General features: G+C 36.4%; 1 protein-coding gene across 4 annotated transcripts in view; it reads left to right on the plus strand.

The window, feature by feature from the left end:
- LOC123557251 (uncharacterized) overlaps nucleotides 1-15629 on the plus strand; it is a 28014-nt gene extending 12385 nt beyond the window's left edge. For all 4 annotated transcript variants that reach the window (XM_045348620.2, XM_045348617.2, XM_045348618.2 and 1 more), the window contains exons 5-13: nucleotides 5871-6060; nucleotides 6930-7196; nucleotides 7872-8051; nucleotides 8652-8817; nucleotides 9286-9447; nucleotides 12020-12126; nucleotides 13144-13278; nucleotides 14216-14350; nucleotides 14601-15629. In XM_045348620.2, the coding sequence (XP_045204555.2) occupies nucleotides 5871-6060; nucleotides 6930-7196; nucleotides 7872-8051; nucleotides 8652-8817; nucleotides 9286-9447; nucleotides 12020-12126; nucleotides 13144-13278; nucleotides 14216-14350; nucleotides 14601-15085 (1827 nt within the window). In that variant the 3' untranslated portion in view covers nucleotides 15086-15629. The remainder of the gene's footprint in view (nucleotides 1-5870; nucleotides 6061-6929; nucleotides 7197-7871; nucleotides 8052-8651; nucleotides 8818-9285; nucleotides 9448-12019; nucleotides 12127-13143; nucleotides 13279-14215; nucleotides 14351-14600) is intronic.

Genomic DNA, 15629 nt, shown 5'->3' on the forward strand with positions numbered 1-15629 from the left:
CTTTGTCTCACTCTGTCCCTCTGGTCAGATCGCTCTGTGTCTGTACTAGTAGAGGATGAATTATGCGCCCTGTGTGGCTGCATTTGAACTATATAAAGCGTCTTTGAACGTGAAATTGATCATGAAAAGGGCGCTATATAAATCTGGTATACTAATAATAATAGAGGCCACATTTGTGACCCAGTCTTTATGAAACTTGGTCAGAATGTTAGTGTTGATGATCTCTAGGTCAAGTTTGAAACTGGGTCATGTGGGGTGAAAAACTAGGTCAGTAGATCAGATCAAAGGAAAAGCTTGTGAACACTCTAGAGACCACAATTTTGATCCAATCTTTATGAAACTTAGTCAGAATGTTAGTCTTGGTGATCTCTAGGTCAAGTTTGAAACTGGGTCATGTGGAGTCAAAAACTAGGTCAGTAGATTAGATCAAAGGAAAAGCTTGTGAACACTCTAGGTACCACATTTGTGACATAATCTTTATGTAACTTGGTCAGATTGTTAGTCTTGATGATCTCTAGGACAAAATTTGAAACTGGATTATGTGGGATCAAACACTAGGTCAATAAGTCAGATCAAAGGAATAGCTTGTAAACACTCTAGAGATCACATTTGTTCCCCAATCTTTATGAATCTTGATCAGAATGTTAGTATTGATGATTTCTAGGTCAAGTTTGAATCTGGGTCATATTGGATAAAAAAAACTAGGTCAGTAGGTCAGATCAATGGAAAAGCTTGTGAATACTCTAGAGACCACATTTGTGACCCAGTCTTTATGAAACTTGGTCAGAATGTTAGTCTTGATGATCTCTAGGTCAGATTCGAAACTGGGTCACGTTGGATTAAAAACTAGGTCACCTGGTCATATCGAAGGAAAAGCTTGTGAACACTAGAGGCCACAGTTGTGACCCAATATTTATGAAACTTAGTCAGAAAGTTTGGCTTGATGATTTCTAGGTCAAGTTTGAATCTGGGTCATGTGGGGTCAAAAACTAGGTCACCTGGTCAAACCAAGGGAAAAGCTTGTGAACACTCTAGAGGCCACATTTGTGACTCAATCTTTATGAAACTGGGTCAGAATGTTTGTCTTAATCATTTCTAGGTCAAGTTTGAATCTGGGTCATGTGGGATCAAAAACTAGGTCACTAGGCCAGATCAAAGGAAAATCTTTTCAACACTCTATAGACCACAATTTAAGTTTGAAACTCATGAGCATTAGTCAGAATGTTTGTTTTTGATAATCTATAGGTCAAGTTCGAATCTGGGTCATGTGGGGTCAAAGACTAGGTCACCGGTCAAATCAAAGGAAAAGATTGTGAACACTCTAGAGGCCCCAGTTGTAACCAAACCTTTATGAAATTTAGTCAGAATGTTTGTCTTGATGATCTTTAGGTCAAGTTCAACTCTAGGACATGTGGGGCCAAAAACTAGGTCAGTAGGCCCGATCAACTCTGGTGAGCGATATACAGGGCCATCATGGCCCTCTTGTTTTCATATTATATGCGTTAAATATTTCAAGCCAAGAGTAAGCGAGTTATTCCTTAACTTCATTGCCCGTATGTATTGAAAAAGGAAGCGAAATAAGAACCTAATTGTCATGTTGCATTAATGTTATTTTAAAATTTTAATTGCATGCGTATTGTAAAACATTTTCCAACTCAAGAAAAACCGAAATTGAAATTAAATCTACAAAATATTTTCTTAATAAGAATTGGCACCTTTTTTGTTTACAATTGAATGCACTTGCTAATTACTAAAATGCACGAGCTGACGACAATTAAGAATTTAGAATATAATCACTGCAAACAATAGGTAGTAATAAAATAATGAAAATAGGACAAATTCAAGTTTCTAACACTACTACCCTTTCAGCGTGTCCAATCGTTACTATGAAAAACCGGATCAGTAACATAAGATCTCGGATCAAATGGAGCGGTTTAAGAAAATTATATTTTTCTGTTATTTAGAATTTATTGTCAAGGACGGCATATAGCGCAAGATGTGCTCCGAATGTTACGAAATACTCGTTCCTATTCATTTTCCAGCAAATCTAAGCACTTTTCTCAATTACTTTGGAAACCAATGCGAAAATAGATAAACAATGCCATGACTCAGATAAAGTATTATTTCAGGACGTTATTCGGCAAAAACACTAAATTACCACTTCCACGATATCACTGACACATTCCTGTAACATATTTTGGCATAAATGATAAATTATATTTCTTGGAAGACCAATATAAGGTGATTAATGACCGTGCTGGTCAGTAACATCAGCGACTGCAAAATGCAGTAATATAGGAGCTTCTGAGTTTTCTTCTGTGTTCGTTTTCATCAATTTATGTTATTCACTTTATTTATCTATCAAAACATTGATAAGTAGTAGCAACACAAAGAACAACATGATCAAAAAGATGTTTAATGTTCCACTCTGGTAAGAGTCGCGCCACTATATGTTGCTACTAAATTGAAGTATATGAAAATTGAATAGATGAAGTTAGAACAAACAGGACGGCTCCAACTTACCTAAGAACTTGAAATTACACAATTATACTGGTTGTAATAAAAAAAGTGTTCCATATTGTGGACATAACATTGGGTTCCCTGTTCCATGAAGGTTTACACCAGCTCGCCAGAACAGTAGAATGATTTATTACATCTGTTACACTGGCGGCGAATTTTGTCTTTTGTGACTTTTCATATGTCTCTTCAGGTTTGATTTTGTTGATTTTGTTTGATAGCATATATAGCACACAGAGACATATTAATGAAAGAATAATACAACGACTCACCCTCTTTCTTTGCTTACATTTCGAACTCCTATAGTTCCGGTAATGATAGCGCTGCCATGGGGGTATCATTAACTCTTGTTTCAGCTCGCCTCCAAAAAGAGGTGGAGCTAGTGTTTACATGCCATAACTTTGAGAGAATAACTTGCAAAGCAGTGGTATGATAATTTGTATTTTTAGACAAATTGAATTATTTCTGCTAATGAATTGCTAATACTGTAATTCTTCAGTTTAGATACTGTAGATTTTTACTATTGAATACAGTTCGTAGCGAAAAGTCTGTGATTGTCGTCAAGGACCCAAGAGCTTTTGCCTTACTTATAGTCTGAAAAAGGAAAATTTACACACTAGTCTAAAGGAGGTAAAATCACAAGGGTGAGAACCATCTAAGAATAGTCGCGTAACTGGGGACAAGTTCTTGCTTGAGGACACATGTTCATTGCAAATGTTTTTGTCATTTTGGTAGAAACGCATTAATAGATGTGCTAAGGTGAGAAATAAAATTACACTGTAGTATGAAAAGTAGTTCCAAGACAGCATTTTAATTTTGATCTCAGGAAAAATCTCTCGAAAATGGCTTTCTCGCCATCGTGCTTATAATTTAAAATGGGACAAGCTATCTGTACATTTTTTTTTTACTTTATATAGAAAATATAAATAACAGGAATAAGTACATGAATGCCTTTTTCTGCCGAAAACATTCTGACCACAGTGCGACCGAATTCCTGCCCTTAAATTAATGATAATTGAAGGGGTTTCATCAGAAGAATGATTTACTATATAAAAACACAATAAATTGCTGTTGAGAATAGAACGTTATCAGGAGACAATACTTATCGCAGTTTCTAAAAGATAAATTAAATGAATAAAGGTTCTTTCTCTTGGAAATTGATGAAAACGAACACAGAAGAAAAATCCGAAGCTCCTGCGTTACTGCATTTGCAGCCGCTGATCCTTTGGCTCCTGCGTTACTGATCAGTTCAGTCATGAATCGCCTTATATCGGCCTTCCAAGTAATTTAATTAATCTTTTGTAGCACTAACGTGTTACATGAATGTATCAGTGACAACAAGGAGTTGGTTATATTGTATGTTTAACAGAGAACGTACTGAAAATAACACATTTTGGCATGGCATGTTTACCTGCTATTTGAGAAAAGTGCTTAGATTTGCTGGAAAACAAATAGCAACGAGTATTCCATAATGTCCAGAGCACATCTTGCGCTATATGCGGTCCCTGACAATAATTTCTAAATAAATGGAAAAGACATTTTTTTTACCAAAACCGCTCCATTTGATCCGAGATCTTACCTTACTGATCCGGTTTTTCAAAGTAACGATTGGACATGGTGCTTTTGAAATATGACAATTGAAAATTTTTGAGTTTCCGCGATTACCTGTATCAGTAGCCGTTTCTATGGTTACGACACACCGCTAAATTTCTACGACGTCATTAAAAACCTCTATTTATTGCCGTACTATATTTTTAGATAGGTAAAAAGTTTATATGTTGGGAAAATTAAAGTAATATCCGTAAACTGGAAGACTAGAACTCCCGTGGCAAAAGAATACCTGCAGGTAAAGCTTTGTTTCTAGTGACATCCGTAAACTTGAAGACCTGATCGGGCTCCCATGGTTAAAAAAACATACCTACAGGTAAAGCTTTGTTTCTAGTAATAATTAAAACTCAGACGTACAGAAAGCCTATTATTTCAGTAGGTATAGAGCGTAAGCCTAAATGGAAATGACGCGTGTTCGATGCCCGGGCGCATTGTGGCTTTACAGAATTCAGTACGTCATTCGTCCTCCAACCATATGTGTATATAAGATAATTTGTCAGTTATATGCGTAGAACGACTATGAAGAGTTGTTGAATGATGTTGTGATGAAGCCACTCTGTCAATTAATCAGATGAAGTGTTATGAAATGATGAGGCTCAGCAAGCATATTTTGCTCGATCTCAATTTGGAAAGGTCGAATTTATTGTATGTGACATTACCTTGAAATACGTTTCTGGCTTTATTACCTTCTTGCAGAAAAGCTATGGAAATAAAAACAACTTTAAAATGTGCAGCATTGATTCATTTTTTGAAAGTTTAAACATGTAAAAAAAATGCATTACGTTAACCTGTTCAGAGAAGACGTCTGTTTGTAACATTACGGGATTCAGTTAGGTGCGTGGTACATTTTCGATAATCAGAATGTTGTGCGTCGTATCGTAGTGTTGCGCTGCACGCATTTTTTTTTTGTAGACATGCTTAAACTCACTTTATAATACCGTGTTCACACTAGCAGATCGGTTTTATTTTTATCAGGCACTAATTGGCTATAATTGGTATTTGACATTTAAAACCCATCAAAATATAATCTAGTTTGCGTCCACACTAGGTAATGGAAGGCCAGAGGCAAAAAAAAACAAAAAAACAAACGTTTCTTCAGGTAAAGCATTGTTTCTAGTAATATCCCCTTTCTTGAAGACCAGAGCTGTCTAGGCAAAACACACATACAGGTAAAGCTTTGTTTCTTATGACATCCATATACAAGAATACCAGAGCTTCCGCGGCAAAAACACACCAGGGAATACTTATCTGATGTACGGAGTAAGAATATACATAATATTCCATGATTAGTGTCAAGTTTTTTATAAAATAACTTTAGGCCGCCTATTCGTCAAACAATAGACTCTTTACAAAATCCGATTAAAAATGTTTCGCCCGCAGTAAATATTTCGAGATGTTTTTTTAACAAGGCACAGATTAAAGGTTATTATTATTATTATTATTATTATTATTATTATACGTATTTAATGATTATAAGCTAAATGGAAGTTTCAATTAAATGTTGAATTAGAATGACACAAGTCGGTACTGTAGCAGTCCGCATATACATTCGTACTTTTGATCATTCGTAACACATGAACACTATTTTTATGAACTTAAAATTCCGTTGTAGGATGGTAATATTAAAATGCATAGCACTTAGATAGGAATGTTACATTTTCCATACTTTTCGCTTTCTACTTTTACGCCAGTTACTATTTGATCAAACAAACTGAACATTATCAAAAGTATATTCCTGTTTACAGATAATGAAAGCACGATATGGCAAACCTGCTCACGTCATCTTTGTTATTCTGGCACTGCTTGTCAATTTGTGTGTCGTCTCTACATTGATTGTGGCTGGTGTCGCCACATTTCAGTCATACACTGTGGACGCCTCCAACGAGTTCTGTGTCATGATTATTGCCGTGCTTTTTGGTTCATACTCATTTATAGGTGTGTACATTATTGATACGTATAGTTAAAACTATTACAGACTTTATTTTTTACTCTTTTGCTAATGATTGAATCACTGAAAGTCGAGTATGGATTACAAGCGAACCTTTAGGCGAATGTATGAGTTCCATTAAACAAAATCACCCGGACAAAATTACCCCTGCTCAATTTTACCCCTTTGATTTTATTGAACAAAAAGTCTTAAATGTACAAAAAAGCATGAAAAGAAATAAATAAAAAATTAAAAACAGTTTTTAATATTATAAATGTATTTTTTTAAAGGAATGATGCAAACATTTGGATATCTAAGGGGAATAATAACCGCCTTGGTCAAAGTAAGAAAGGGGTTTGAGATTTATTTCCCTGGCGATTGTGTCCCTATCCCCTTTTAAGCACCTTGCAAGAAGAGACTTTGTCCAAAGTACTATTACTGACTCAAAATGTCAGACGTTTGGTTGCCTGAAATAAAAGTTAGACCCGAAAATATCTGGCGAAACAGCAACAAGCGCCATGTATCTGAACCACAGAGTTCGAAAAGTATATTATCAATAACTGTATGCATACTGTTTGATCGTGAGTAGTAATAAACGATATGTTGTACAAAAAATTGAAAATTAAATCCTCCAAAACATTTGAAGCTATGTACATGTATATTTAAACCCCATTGTCGTGTCGATTCTGTCTTACCCAACGGATAATTTGAGTGCTTTGACATTTTATGTGTAATATTTCAATACCATGCTCTTGTTCGATATTTACAGTAAATTTCAATGGATGTATCGATCTTTTTCTCATCTTATACAGGTTTTTCTTTAGTTTCGTGTTGCTTATATAGACGATATTTTAAATGCTTTAAGGTGTTTTTGCAGGAGGCCTAGGTACAACATTTTATGTGTCCTATTTCAACGCCGTGCTCATATTTGGCATTCTTATTGCACTGAACGTGAAGATTCTGTATTCACCCGACAGCGACTCGGGTGTTGGATCTATAGATAAGATCTACGAAAAGATGCAATGTCTCATAGCCCCTGAAGGCAATGCTGAAAGGAGTTATTTCACTTTCAAATCCGAGAATGGGCTTGTTTGGGCTTTTATGGGACTTTGTGTTACTGCTTCTCTAACCTACTGCGATCAAGGTAGTTATTGTGACTGTTTTGATTTAAACACATATAAGCCGCGCCATGGGATAACCAACATAGTGGCTTTGCGACCAGCATGGATCCAGACCAGCCTGCGCATCCGCGCAGTCTGGTCAGGATCCATGCTGTTCGCTAACAGTTTCTCTAATTGCAATAGACTTTGAAAGCGAAAAGCATGGATCCTGACCAGACTGCGCGGATGCGCAGGCTGGTCTGGATCCATGCTGGTCGCAAAACCACTATGTTGGTTTTCTCATGGCGCGGCTCAATTATGTATATATAGTTAATTATGTTTAGTATGTAGTATTTTCCCATCGTAAACGAAAATGATGTTTTAGACACCATCTACTGATCTTGTTTCTTGTGAGAATGTTTCAATGGCGCTTCTCTGTTGGAACGAAGCAATATTAAAGCTAGACACTTGCTAGCCTTTGCTTTTGGCATGAAACGGAAATTTCATCATTACATTTCATTTTGTAATGAATGGAAAGAATCAGTAATGTTATTACATGGAGTAGTTCTACCTACTCATATTTACAATCTGCATGAAACCAACTTACTTTCTCGAGTTAAGTTTTTTTAACGTTTCTGTGTCAAAAGTCATTGTATACATTTCTAGTTTCCCTTACGGACAAGTTTATTAAAACCAATGTTTCTTTGTTTAATTTCCAGCTGCTTGGCAGAGCCGTATCGCGGCTAAACCTTTGCAGGGGGTATTGGGATTTCTAATAGCTGCTTATATTTGGTTTGCTATTCCAATATCTATATCCACATCAGCAGGTCTGGCCTATCTTTCTATGGCTCTAGATAATTCTTCAACAAGTGTACTGTCACCAGCCGACGTGGATGAAGGTATACCAGATTTATATACAACTTTTTTTTCATAATAAACACATTCAAAGGTGCTTTTCTTTACATACAATCATGAGGCACTTTTAACCTCGTTATTTTTTATACATGTAAAATGAAAAATCATTTCTAAATGGTTATACATTAGGTAGGTTATGATAAAAATATTCTTGTAATTACAAGAAGGAAAATTACCGACTTTAATGTCTGTAGCAATATTTGAAATACTTCAGTCTAAATACCTATTGTTATTTTTATTTTTTTTTGAATACGGTATGCAAGAAAAAGATTCTATCACTAGTTGTAGGTGCAGATGGGAATATCCGGCTATCGGGGAAACTGTTTACGCGGTAACTCGGCAAAGCCTCGTTACCGCCTAAACAGTTACCCTCGAGGCCGGAAATTCCCATCTGCACCTAAAACCAGTCCATAAATCTTATATGAGTATATATGATAATAAACTCATGTACGTCACTCTGGGAATGAGAGCAGGGCCAGGATTATCATAAAAAAATTTTGATGAGTACGTCGCGGGGAAGACCATGTTTTTTTCGTGTATTGTTATATATTTAATATACGGCGTATATACACCTCACATTGTAGGACTTATAACACCGTTTATGACGGAGCGTCTTCTTGGTGACGTTGGTGGTGTCCTGATTGTCACCATGATTGCAATGACCTTGATGAGTACGGGGTCAGGAGAGGTCATGGCCGTTTCATCTATCATTGTTTATGACATTTACCAGGTCTACATCAATCCATTCAGGTAAGACACGGTGTTGTTCCGAAAGACAATTTACTATTTCCTAGAAGAAATGCATTAATAAAGTTTTTCCCTATAATTTGAAGAAAGAAAGGTTTATGTACGCATCTTACCTGCACGTATCTAACGTGAATTTCTTAGACAACAATGTATTTTTTTAACATATTTCTTTATTGTTCACTTAGTGTTTCCCTTTTTTCTTTTTATTTGTTTCCAGTGTCAGAAAAACAGCTACCACTGAACACTGCACTTTTTCTTGGGCATTTAATACTAGTTAAACCCGTATTTTTTTTTCTTTCTTCATTTCAGTAGTATTTGTTTATACATGTAATGGCTATTTATAATTGATTATTCATAATGATTGTGATATCAGATTTTTTTGCAAAGTTTTATTTTGATACAATATAATCTCGGTAAAGCATTACGAAATTATCACACTAAATAGTTATAGAATTTAAATTTCTGTTTCAGAAAGTCCCATAACCCCGAGGATTGTATTTTATGTAATAAAAAACTTGCAGAACCGAAACAAGAAGACCAAACTGTTATATGCACGTGTCCGAACGTTCTCACGTGCCAGGAGTGTAAGACTGACGAGGAAATAAACTCCAAGGAAGGCCTCACATACATTGGGTAAAATTTTCAACTCATGGATAAATTAACAAGAGGGCCAAGATGGCCCTATGTCGCTCACCTGAGAAACATACCATAACAGTGTATACATGTTTGACCTAGTGATTTCATGGAAACAAATATTCTGACCAATTTTCATTAAGATTGGACCAAAAATGTGGTCTCTTAAGTGTAAACAAGTATTTTCTTCAATTTGACCTAGTGACCTAGTTTTTGAGCCAAGATGACCTACATTCGAACTTGACCTAGATTTGATCAAGGCATTCATTCTGATCAAATTTCATGAACCTCAATTGAAAAATACAGCCTCTATCACATACAAAACGTTTTTATTTGATTTGTCCTTGCGACCTAGTTTTTGACCCCAGATGACCCATATTCAAACTTGACCTTAATTTCATCAAGGCTATCATTCTGACCAAATTTCATGAAGATCAATTAAAACATCCAGTCTCTATTGCATACACGAGGTTTTTCTTTGGTTTGACCTAGTGACCTAGTTTTTGAGCACAGATGACCCATATTCTAACTTGACCTAGATTTCATCAAGGCAATAATTCTGACTAAATTTTATGAATAGCCAGTGTAAAATGCAGCCCCTGTTGCGTACACAAGGTTTTGTTTTAATTTGACCGGGTGACCTAGTTTTTTACCCTAGATGGCCCATATTCAAACTAGAGCTAGACTTCATCCTGATAAATATTCTCATCAAACTTCTTGAAGATCCGGTATAAAATGCAGCCCCTGTAGCATACACAAGGTTTTTCTTTGTTTTGACCTAGCGACCTAGTTTTTGACCCCAGATGACCCATATTCAAACTTAACCTTACTTTCATCAAGGCTATCATTCTGACCAAATTTCATGAAGATCAATTGAAAAATACAGCCTCTATCGCATACACAAGGTTTTTCTTTGTTTTGACCTAGTGACCTAGTTTTTAACCCAGATAACCCATATTTAAATCTGACCTAGAATTCATCAAGGCAATCATTCTGACCAAAATTCATGAAGATCAATTAAAAAATACAGCCTCTATCGCATACACAAGTTTTTTTTTGATTTGACCTAGTGACCTACTTTTTGACCCCAGATAACCCATATTCAAACTTGACCTAGAATTTATCAAGGCAATCATTCTGACAAAACTTCATGAAGATCAATTGGAAAATACGGCCTCTATCGCATCCACAAGATTTCTCTTTGATTTGACCTATTGACCTACTTCTTAAACCCAGATTCAGATTCGACCTAGATTTTATCAGGGCAATCATTTTGACCAAATTTCATGAAGATCAATTAAAATACAGCCTCTATTGCAGACACAAGGTTTTCCTTTGATTTGACCAAGTGACCTAGTTTTTGACCCCAGATGACCCATTTTCAAAATTGGCCTAGATTTTATCAAGGCAATCATTCTGACAAAATTTCATGAAGATCATTTGAAAAATACAACCTCTATTGCATACACAAGCTGAATGTTGGCAGACGACAGTCGACAGACGTCAGACAGACGCCGGACATCGAGCGATCACAATAACTCACATGAGCATAGCTCAGGTGAGCTAAAATACATCTAAGAAAATGGTAATTACAAAGTAACATACAACCACAAAATTCCGGTAAGTCATGCCTAATATGGCATTTCGTCTGAATGGATATCTTCATTTTCCCGGCTATAGAGGAGAAGATTCTCTAAGCCAAAAATGGTCTAAAAATGAAAGTTTTTAAATGGTGAATATTATTGTTATTATAATTATTATTATTATTATTATTATACCAGATTTGTATAGCACCCTTTTCATGACCAGTTTCACGTTCAAAGGCGCTTTACATAGTTCAAATGCAGCCACACAGGGCGCATAATTCATCCTCTACTAGTGCAGACACAGAACGATCTGACCAGAGGGACAGATTGAGACAAAGCCCCCACGACAAAGAAATATTCCAATTTCTTTTCGCAAAAACTTTTTTTTTAATGAATCTGCATGTACTTTCTTACATTTCATGCATTACTGAAGAAAATACCTGACGAAATTGAAAACATTCTTAACATTATGGTGATGGGAAACCTTAAATTTTTAACCTGCTTCTTAAACAAGTCTGTCTGAAATTTTCAGTATGGACCCAGCTTTCGACCACAACCAAAGGACTATAAATTCAGTGAAAGATGTTGAATCTATGGTCAAAATATTGCTGTTATCCTTGATTATGCTTGCTATTAAAACATTCCCATATGGCCTAATTTATGGCAAAAGATAGCCGAGTTTCAAAAATGCATTATTTCATCAGTATTCAGTCACATGTTTTGAACAAATTCGAAGAAGAAATTCTAGTAGCATTTAATGTATAGAATTCTGAGTTATCACCAATTTGATTTTTTTCCCAAATTATGAAAGCTATAGGCTATTTGGCTTGAAAATAGATCTACGGCACTTGCTTTTGTTGGAGTATTAACATGAAAACCTCATTTCATGCAGAATGTCTTCTGGCAGTGATAAAACATTATTAAAGTACCCGTTCTTTATACTTGAGACCAAATAACTGTACAAGAATTACTTTTTTTTATTTCAGACAGTACCGATGTCAATACCATGGCCGATATAGACAGTACCAAGAAAGGATGCTTATGTATAAGAGTTGGTGTATTCTCTGGGTCACCATTGCTATCGTTCCCTTAGGTAGGGTTGAGAAATAAGCATACTTAGCATTAAACAAACAAATATTTGTACAATCCAATATAAAAGTCAGATACATGTAATGTCATGGGTTCTTATAAATTTACTTGTAAATGATGTTTAATGGAACTAGCACTTACAGTCAAAACTTGACGTCTTTGTCCTGCAGTCCTCAAACTCAACATCTTGAACCTGCTATCTTCAAGCTCGACAACTTCGTCCCGCAGTTTAATACCAGCCTTCATGTTTTCGTTCAGCAGTCCTCAACCTTGACGTATTGTCCTAGCACTCCTAAAATTCGGGGCCCCTCAACCTCGACGTCCTAGTTCCGCAGTCCGCAACACTACACGTCTTAGACTCAAATTCTTCAAACCCGACGTCTTCGTCCTGTAGTCATTAAAATCGATGTATTCGTCTCTCACTCCGCATTTTCGATGTCTTCAGCCTGCAGTCCTAAAACTCAACATCTTCGTCCCGCAATCCGCAAACTCTACATCTTAGTCAGGCGTCAGACTCGACGTCTTAGTCAGGCGTCAAACTCGACGTCTTAGCTAGGCGTCAAACTCTACATCTTAGTCAGGCGTCAAACTCGACGTCTTATCCAGGCGTCAAGCTCTACATCTTAGTCAGGCGTCAAACTCTATATCTTAGTCAGGCGTCAAACTCGACGTCTTAGCCAGGCGTCAAACTCTACATCTTAGTCAGGCGTCAAACTCGACGTCTTAGCCAGGCGTCAAACTCTACATCTTAGTCAGGCGTCAAACTCGACGTCTTAGCCAGGCGTCAAACTCTACATCTTATGCAGGCGTCAGACTCGACGTCATAGTCCTACATTCCTCAAAATTGAGGAAATACTTGTAGTACTTACAGGTACATTACTTCCTTCTGACTGCCTTAAGACGTCATGCATTTATCTCCACATATGATTTACATTTTCCTCCAAACTTTACGAACAAAACTCTTAAAATGTGTGCACCCCTATGATGTTAGTTTTTGCAGTCCTTCCTTTTGTTTCAATAGGGCTTGCAGTAATCGCTAGCGGTGTTGACCTCAACTGGGTTATGATGAATGGCTTTATTGTAACACTACCTTGTTTTCCGCCTGTTGTACTGTCAATATTTTGGAGTAAAACATCCAGAGCAGGTGTTATCTCTGGTAAGTAATATTTATCTTTAATAAGCCATATCATTTACTTTTACTTAATAGACAAAAAACAAGAATTTTAATATTTCTAATGTAGATGTTAATATTTCTAATGTTTTTACAGTATAGGTTTTTTTGCAGCAAGTTGTTTTAATACGGCAGTTCCGTAACAGAGCATGTGTCATATTCATTCACGAAAACAAGTCTTCAAAATGCCATTTAAAAAATATTATGGAATCAAATAGTGTGACTCGTTGCGCACTAGTTGAGAAGCGTGGTGCATTACGTGCCAACAGAGGACTGTAATGCTGGTGAGGATGGTGCCTTGCGCAACAGTAGAGAAGCGTGATGCGTTACACGCTACCTCAGGAGCAAGGTGCATTGAGCGCCAGCGTGGTGCGTTACATGCTACTCAGGAGCAAGGTGCATTGAGCGCCAGCGTGGTGCGTTACATCTACCTCAGGAGCAAGGTGCATTGAGCGCCAGCGTGGTGCGTTACATGCTACTCAGGAGGAAGGTGCATTGAGCGCCAGCGTGGTGCGTTACATCTACCTCAGGAGCAAGGTGCATTGAGCGCCAGCGTGGTGCGTTACATGCTACTCAGGAGCAAGGTGCATTGAGCGCCAGCTGAAAGGCGTGGTGCGCTTCGTGCCAGCTGATGCGAAACATATAACATCTGATAACTCCATGCAACCTGACGAAAGAGTTAATGTATTTTAACATTTATTAAAAGGAAAGGTACATCGCAAGAAATAGATACTACCATACTCAACTACATCCCTTTCAAATGCAGTCTTACTTGAATTTATTCATTTTTCTTAAAAAAATTCATGTTAGAAGAAACAGACAAAATAAAGAACATGAAAACTTGCGCTTTACTGACGTTGAAAATATGATTAGAAGTAAGCAAACAAACAAAAATAATATAAAAAGTGCTGTACCTTTTCAGGAGCCCTGTTTGGCATTGTATGTGGAGTGAGTGTAGCTTTAGGAGTAGCATCCACTTATGAGGGAGGACTCAACAATTTTCTCGAAAATACCGTGCAGAATAACTCTGTCATGGCTGGTGCAGGGACAAGCATTGGTAACAGACTCAGAAACGTTTTCTAATTTCAGATAAAAAGAAATAATGTCAAAGATGTTATACGAGCATGCATATTTCTTTACTTTTAGTTTAAACTTATTGCTGTAATTAAGCCCCGTTGCCGAGAAGCTTGAAGTATATTTGAATCACAAGTTTAAATAGTTATGAAATCAATCTCTTCCTTTGATGATAACTTTCTTGCTAATGTTCTGCTCTTTTAAATGGATGTATTTTCCTTTTGTATTTACAGGTGTAAGTTTTCTTGTAACTCTCTTGGTCTCTTGCGGAACCCACAATATTAAGTCTGAAAGTGATGTAAAACGGGAATGGCTAAAATTACGTGATATAGATAACCCTCTACATCCGTGGTCCCAGCTTTACGTGGAAGATATTCCGGGCCTACAAAAGGGAGATAAGCCTTCTGTAGAACAACTCGATAAAGTGTTTAAAAAGGCTCGTATCTTAGCATATGTTGGCGGCGCATTCACAGCTGTTCTTTTTGTTGGCATTGTGCCAGCAGTGATGTTGAGCCTGCACGTGCTGACCATGCGTGAATTTGAAGTTTGGACTCACGTGTTACAAATATTTTGTTTCTCTATGGCGGCAGTGGTTGTTGTGGTAGCGCCGGCAGAAGAGATTATACAGATATGCCGACAAAGGAAAGAAAACAAGAAAGAAAAAAGACGTTCATACTTGAATTCTTACACAAACGATATGCATCTGGGACCGAAGTAATACGAAAAAAAAACGTGCAATGACTTCTAGTATCATGTTTATGATTTTTATGTTTTAGGCATTTTTGGTCGGAAAAGATAAGTAAGATATTTGGTAAAACGTTTATGATTTTGTCTCCCAAATATGGGTAACATGTTAATGATTTTTATCTGCTTTATGCATTCATCGTCGTAAAAATATTTTGTCTGTTTTAAGCATTTTTCGTCGGAAAAGATAGCTAATCTTTTTAGTAACGTGTTTATGATTTGATGTTTAAAACAGTTTTCGTCGTAAAAAAGATAACTAAGGTTTTTTTAGTAATGTGCTTATGATTTTTATCAATTTTAAGCATTTTTCGTCAGATAACTTAGAATTTTAGGGACATATTTATGACTTTTAAATATTTATCGCTGGAAGAGATAACTAAGATATAATAGTAGTGAAAATGAAACTTGTAGGTACCTTTCAAACAGTTTACAAGAGTATGTATTATATCTAGTTTTATCTACTTTTATACTGTGTACTTTTAAAATATTGTACAAATAAAATATTTTGCTACATGTAA

The sequence above is a fragment of the Mercenaria mercenaria genome, chromosome 5 (assembly GCF_021730395.1).
Source record: "Mercenaria mercenaria strain notata chromosome 5, MADL_Memer_1, whole genome shotgun sequence".
NCBI classification, from domain to species: Eukaryota; Metazoa; Mollusca; class Bivalvia; order Venerida; family Veneridae; genus Mercenaria; species Mercenaria mercenaria.